The sequence below is a fragment of the Microtus ochrogaster genome, unplaced genomic scaffold (assembly GCF_000317375.1).
Source record: "Microtus ochrogaster isolate Prairie Vole_2 unplaced genomic scaffold, MicOch1.0 UNK115, whole genome shotgun sequence".
NCBI lineage: Eukaryota > Metazoa > Chordata > Mammalia > Rodentia > Cricetidae > Microtus > Microtus ochrogaster.
This window is the reverse complement of record NW_004949213.1, coordinates 476,684-483,242: the sequence shown is the minus strand read 5'-3', so window position 1 is coordinate 483,242 and position 6,559 is coordinate 476,684. Positions and strand designations below refer to the sequence as shown.

Here is a 6,559-nt window from a genome sequence, read left to right as displayed (position 1 = left end):
CTGGCCCTGAACTCACTACATAGAACAGGCTGGCCCTGAACTCAGTACGTAGACAGGGCTGGCCCCAAACTCACTATGTAGAACAGGCTATGTAGAAATGTAGAACTGAACTCACTCACTCACTTAGACCATGCTGGCCTTCAGCTTGCCTTGATCCTCCTGCCTTTGTCTCCTGAGTGTTGGAATTACAGTCGTGAGCCAATCTTCAGTCTACATTTTATTAATTAGAGTTCATTATGTCTTTACAGATATTTTAATTAGAGGCCCAAGGCATGTGGAGGGCAGAGGACAACCTGTGGGAGTCTGTTCTTTCCTTCCATCATGTGGGTTCCTAGGGACCAAATTCAGGTCGTTAGGCTTGACAGCAAGCGAGGGCGTTTACGTCCTGAGCCATCTTTCTGGCTCTAGAGATCCAGTATATACACAGTGAAGTACATAGGATTGAGCTGTACATCCTCTAGAGATCCAGTATATACACAGTGAAGTACATAGGATTGAGCTGTATATCCTCTAGGTTTTCACAAGTACAAACTCCGACTTTATTCTTTTTTCTTTTTGGTTGGGGACACGAGGGTTGAGGCAGGGTCTTACTGTGCAGCCCAGACTGGCCTTAAACTAACAGTTATCAATGCCTTCACTTGTTTTCTCTTGTTTTTTGTTTGCTTGTTTTGTTTTGAGCTCCTTCACCAAAAGCATTTACTTCTTAAAAGAGAGTTAAGAAGGCATGGGAAGGCATGGTTCAGCAGCTAAGAGCGTGGATTGCTGTTTTAAGAGGACCTCTGTTTGATTCCCAGCACTTATGTCGGGAGACAACCACTTGAAACTTCAGCTCCAGGGGATGTGTCACCTCTGGCCTCTGAGAGCACCTGCACTCACGTATACATACCCACATATAGATACACACATATATACTTGATTAAAAACCAATATATCACCGGGCGGTGGTGGCACACATCTTTAATCCCAGCACTTGAGAGGCAGAGGCAGGCAGATCTCCCTCTGAGTTTGAGACCAGCCTGGTCTACAGAGGAAATTTCAGGACAGCCAGGGCTACACAGAGAAACCCTGTCTCAAAAAAACAAACAAACAAACAAACAAAAAAAACCCCTCATATATGTAATGTTTCACTTGAATGTATGTCTGTATAGCACATGTGTGCCTGGTGCCCTTGGAGGAAGGAATGCCAGATCCCCTGGAAATGGGGTTATGAGCAGTTGTGAATTGCCAAGTGGGTGCTGGGAATGAGCCTGGGTCTTCTGCAAGAACAAGTGCTCTTAAACACTGGGCCATCTCTCCTGCCCCCAACTCGTGTGTGTCTTTTGAGACAGGGTCTCACCATGTAACTCTGTCTGGCCTGAAACTTACTATGTAGATCAGACTAGCTTCATACTCACAGAGATCCACTTGTCTCAGCCTCCTGACTGCTGGGATTAAGGACCTGTGCCACCATGCCAAGTCAAATACATATATCTTTATTTTTAATTAATTAACTTGTTTTCAAGGAAGGGTTTCTCTGTGTAGCACTAACTATCCTGGAAGTCATTCTGTAGGCCAGGCTGGCTGTAAACTCAGAGATTCGCCTGCTCTGCCCCCCAAGTGCTGGATTATGCACTTACTGCTTTTGCAAAGAGTCAGGTTCAGTCCCCAGCACCCACATGGTGTCTCACGGCTGTAATTCCAGTTCCCGAAGATCTGCTGCCCATTCCTGGCCTTGGAGGGCACCAGGCACTCATGTGATGCGCATACATATGTGCTGGCAGACACTCGGAACATGAACAACAGCTGAGAAGAGAGGGAGGCTCTGAAGTGGCAAAGTCTGAGTGCAGGTGGAACTGGAGCCAAGAGCTGCAGCAAAACTGTCTGCCTCCCTCTGTTGGGCTTGTTTTTAGGCAGTGACAGGTGGCCCTAGCTCTGTCTGGGCTGACACCCTCTGCCTGGCAGCTGGAGAGCTAAGGAGGTGACCCAGAAAGTCTGAGACTGGCTTTGATTGGCGTGATGAGGTCATTTCCTGCCTCTGACCCGGAGAATCGCAGTAACCTGATTGGTTCTGCCCCAGTGGAGACTTGGCTGTACTCAGGATGCCTGGGGCTGACTTGGAAGCTCAGAGAATTCCCAAGGGAAAGTCTGAGTTTCTAACCAGAAGAAAAGTACACAATAGAGTCTGGGCTGTTAAAAAGTATCCACTCTAGGGGAAGGAAAGTTGGATCAGCAGTTTAGAGCACTTGCTGGTCTTTCAGAAGCCTGGAGTCCGGTTCCCAGCACCCACATGATAGCTCATAATCATCTACAATCCATTTCCCAGAATCCAGCACCTTCTGGTCTCCACTGGAACCATGGACATGGCACACATACAAGCATATGAAACACAAGACACACACACACACATCTTTTTAAAAAGTTTACATTGTGAACCAGGTGTAATGGTGTGTGTTTCTACTGCCAGCCCCCTGGGAGACCGAAGTAGGAGGAGGGCAGCCTGGGCTATACAGGGAGTTCCAAACTACCCCGGGTTAAAGAGTAAAACTGGTTTTTTGTTTATGTTTTTGGTTTTAGTTTTTTGTTTTTGTTTTTGTTTTTTGTTTTGTTTTGTTTTTGCTTTTTGTTTTGTTTTTGTTTGGCTTTTTTTTTTTCCAAGACAGGGTTTCTCTGTGTTGCTCTGGAACTCTGTAGATCAGGATGCCTTCAAACTCACAGAGATCCGCCTGCCTCTGACTCCTGAATGCTGGGATTAAAGGTGTGTGCCACCACCACCTGGCTGGTTTTTGTTTTTGTTTTTGTTTTTTTGTGAGACAGTGACAACAAAAAGCTGACAGTCTTGGCTCATACATATAATCCTGACACTCCAGGAGGCAGAGGCAGAAGGATTGCCACAAGTATAAGGCTAGCCTGATCTACAAAGTGATCAGGTAGATTAAAATCCATTTTATTTGAATATTTTATTTTATGGATATAGTGTTTATCTGTACCACATGCATGCAGTGCCTGTAGAGGCCAGAAGAGGGCATCAGATCCCCTGGAACTGGAGTTAGAGACAGTTGTGAGCCACCTGTGAGTGCTGGGAACTGAGCCCAAATCCTCTGAAAGAGCAGCCAGTGCTCTTAACTTCTGGGCCATCTCTTCAGCCCCATCTGTTATACTTGGAATCAAATTCATAACATGGACTCTTGCTGTATTTTCTGCTCTCAGATGTGAACGAGTGTGAGACACTACAGGGTGTGTGTGGCTCCGCACTGTGTGAAAATGTCGAAGGCTCCTTCCTATGTGTTTGCCCCACAAGCCCTGAGGAGTTTGACCCCATGACTGGGCGCTGTGTTCCTCCACGGACTTCTGCTGGTAAGATCCATGTGTCTACTTAACGCCTTACAAATGCCTGCTGGTCCTGTGGGAGAATTATGTGGCTCAGCTGTGCGCATGTGAGTGTGTCTGTGCGTGCGCGCGCGCGCGCGTGTGTGTGTGTGTGTGTGTGTGCGCGCGCGCACGCGCGTGAGTGTTGATATCTTTCATCGGTCAAATTCTATTACTTTATTTTTCATATTTTTTGATGTTTTTAATTATTCAGTTTTTCAAAAGGTTGCATGAGGTTTATTTTTATGTATGTGTATGTGGAGAGTGAGTTTATTATGTGCATGTCTGTGTGAGTGTCCCAGAAGGCCACATGGGTGCTGGGGACCTAGTTGATTGCTCTGCAAGAGCAGCAAGTGACCTTAGCTCCTGAGCCATCTCCTCGGTCATTAGTTTATTTGTCAAAGTTTGACTCTTGTGTATGACACGATGGGTACATGCATGTAGACATGGTTATGTCCCATGATGTGGTATGTGGAAGTCGGAGGACACTTGTGGAGGTGGTTCTCTCCTCCCACCTTTACATGGTTCCTGGGACTGAACTCAAATCAGCAGGCTTCCATGACAAACATCTTTATCCAATGAGTCATTTTGAAAGCCCAATTTCTTTTCCATGTGGGGTCTCGTGTAGCCCAGGCTGGCCAGAAATTCTATGTAGCTGAGATGACTTTGAACACCTTGACCCTCCTGCCTTGACTAAGTGCTGGGATCATAGGCATGTGCCACTATGGCTGGCTTACGTGGTGCTGAGAACCAAATCGTGGGCTTGGTGCATGCTAGGCAAGCACTCTACCAACTGAGCCCCCAGCCCCAATCCTAAATGCTATTGCTTTAAATAAACAAATATACAAACCCCCTTTGACCACGCAGGATGATGTGGATAATAGGCAGGTGTTCCACACTGAGCTGCAGACCCCGGCCTTTGACGTGATATTAGACTTACTCAAGAGAATTTGATCCTGGCCCGAACTCTGTTAGATTCCTTCAGTTGGCATGTCTGTGTAGGCCAATCAGCACGTTCAGGCCCTCGCTGCACATTGGGAACACAATCTTAAGCAGAGAGGCTTAATCTCTGTCCAGATAATCTCAACACCCAACGAAAAGCTAAGGCAGGTGCTATAAAGCCTATGTCTACTCAGCCAGCAGAGGTGGGCTGAAAGTTCAAGGCTATAAAGTGAGTTCAGTGACAACCAGGGCAATTTAGTGAGGCCCCACTTGTCTCAAATAAAAAGTAAAGGTTGGCTTGGTATCTATAGTTCAGTGGAAGAGTGCTTGTCTAGACCCCACCCGTGAAAGGTTGAGGTATGGCTCAGCAGTGGAAAAATTACCTAGAATCCCCCAGTGAGGGGCTGGGTTGGCTCAGAGGTAGAGCCCCTGCCTAGAATCCCCCAGTGAGGGGCTAGAGACATGGCTCAGCAATAAAGATCTTGCCTGGTGTGCACAAAGCCCTGTGTTCAATCCCTAGCAGTGAAAAAAAATCCAATGAAGAGATAAAGATATCCCTAGCAAATGATGCAACAGAGAAATCTGGACCAGCTGGGAGGATGGAAAAGCAAAGGGAGCTATGGAGGAAAAGAAGAAACCCAGGCCAGCATGGGAAGAGGCTTTGGGGGTCTTTTGAAGGGGTCAGTGTCAGAACCAAGTGGGATGAACAGAAACAAGGAGCTGAAGTATGTGAGGGACTTTGTGTGACCTGCAAACTACAGAAGGGAGCAAGAATTCCTGGTTCCCAATGGGATGGCGTAGTCCATCTGGGGGGACACATGGCAGCAAACGTGTGACTTTTCTTGCTCCCTGTGTGTGGATCAGGAAGCAGAGAAAGGGGAACTCAGGGTTTGGCTGGCTTTTTCCTTTCCCCCTTTTTTAGTCAGTCCAGGACCCTAGTCCCTGGGAGACTGCGTGGATCTTCTGGAAGTCCTTTCGGGAAATGCCCTCATAGGCATACCCAGACTGCTCTGGGCAGTTGCTTTAGGAGGCTCTTCCTCAGAGTTTGGAGCATCACGGACCAGTTTTAACCAAGAAAGGGTCTGAAATCCCCCTAGGGATGCTGTGTGAAAGTGCTGAGGAGTAGAAGGGTTGGGGAGCAGAAGGCAGGGCTGGACTGAGTGGGGAGAGAGGGGTGAGAGACAAGCACCCGAGAGCCATGTGAGCGAGCTGTGAGGCTGCCTGCTGGCGGAGTATGTTCGGTGCAGTCTGAGGCAAGCTGGGGGTGAAGACCCAGAGAAGCACGTGAAAAGCAATCGCCTGTCCCCACCTGTCCTGCCGCTGAAGGGACACACCTGGAAAGGGCCATGTTATGAAACAAAGGATACAGAATTGACAAGAGAGAGCCATAGCCAAAGTGCAGCTGGGCATGGTGGCTCCCACCTGTAACTACAGCACTCGGAGGCTGAGGCAGGAGGACCTCTGCATCTCCGACCAGACTAGCTTACTAAATAATAGCGACTCAAAATATAATTTGGCTGGATGGTGGCACGCAGGAGGCAGAAGCAAGTGGATCTCTGTGAATTCAAGGCCAGCCTGGTCTACAAATTGAGTGCCAGAGCTACACAGAGAAAGCCTACCTTGGAAAACAAAGCAAAATAAAATGGAAGAAAGAAAGAAAGCCAACCAAATCCATATGTATAATATAATATACATACTAATTGTGTTATCATCTAGATTTTAAAGTCCTGGACTAGCACTCGTAGGGCTCTAGATTTCGTGTAATAGGACACACAGTCCTAGCCCTTGGGAGGTGGAGGCAGGAGAATCCAGAGTTCCGAGTCATCCTGAGTTACCTGAAACCATATCTGTCCCCAGCCCCCTAAGTGTTCGGTCCTGTTCTACTGCTGATGGCTGGTACCCTCTGAGCCTGTTTCCCCATCACTGACTTGGGAGAATAGGAGATGTAACCTATGTCTGGCTAAAGCCTCTTGTTTCTTCAGGCACATTCCCAGGCTCACAGCCCCAAGCACCTGCCAGCCCCAATCTTATAGCGAGGCCTCCGCCCCCACCCCAACCTCGAAGACCCAGCCCTCCCAGGCAGGGACCTGTGAGCAGCGGGCGTCGTGAGTGCTACTTTGACACAGCGGCTCCAGATGCATGTGACAATATCTTGGCTCGAAATGTGACGTGGCAGGAGTGTTGCTGTACTGTGGGTGAAGGCTGGGGCAGTGGCTGCCGTATCCAACAGTGTCCAGGCACTGAGACAGGTGGGCATGCGCTGTGGGGAGAC

At 48.2% G+C, this 6,559-nt stretch overlaps 1 protein-coding gene across 1 annotated transcript in view; it reads left to right on the top strand.

The window, feature by feature from the left end:
* Positions 1 to 6,559, top strand: part of Ltbp4 (latent transforming growth factor beta binding protein 4) — a 33,931-nt gene that overhangs the window by 20,542 nt on the left and 6,830 nt on the right. Inside the window, exons 25-26 of the mRNA XM_026778236.1 lie at positions 3,187 to 3,333; positions 6,270 to 6,536. Of these exons, the coding sequence (XP_026634037.1) occupies positions 3,187 to 3,333; positions 6,270 to 6,536 (414 nt within the window). The remainder of the gene's footprint in view (positions 1 to 3,186; positions 3,334 to 6,269; positions 6,537 to 6,559) is intronic.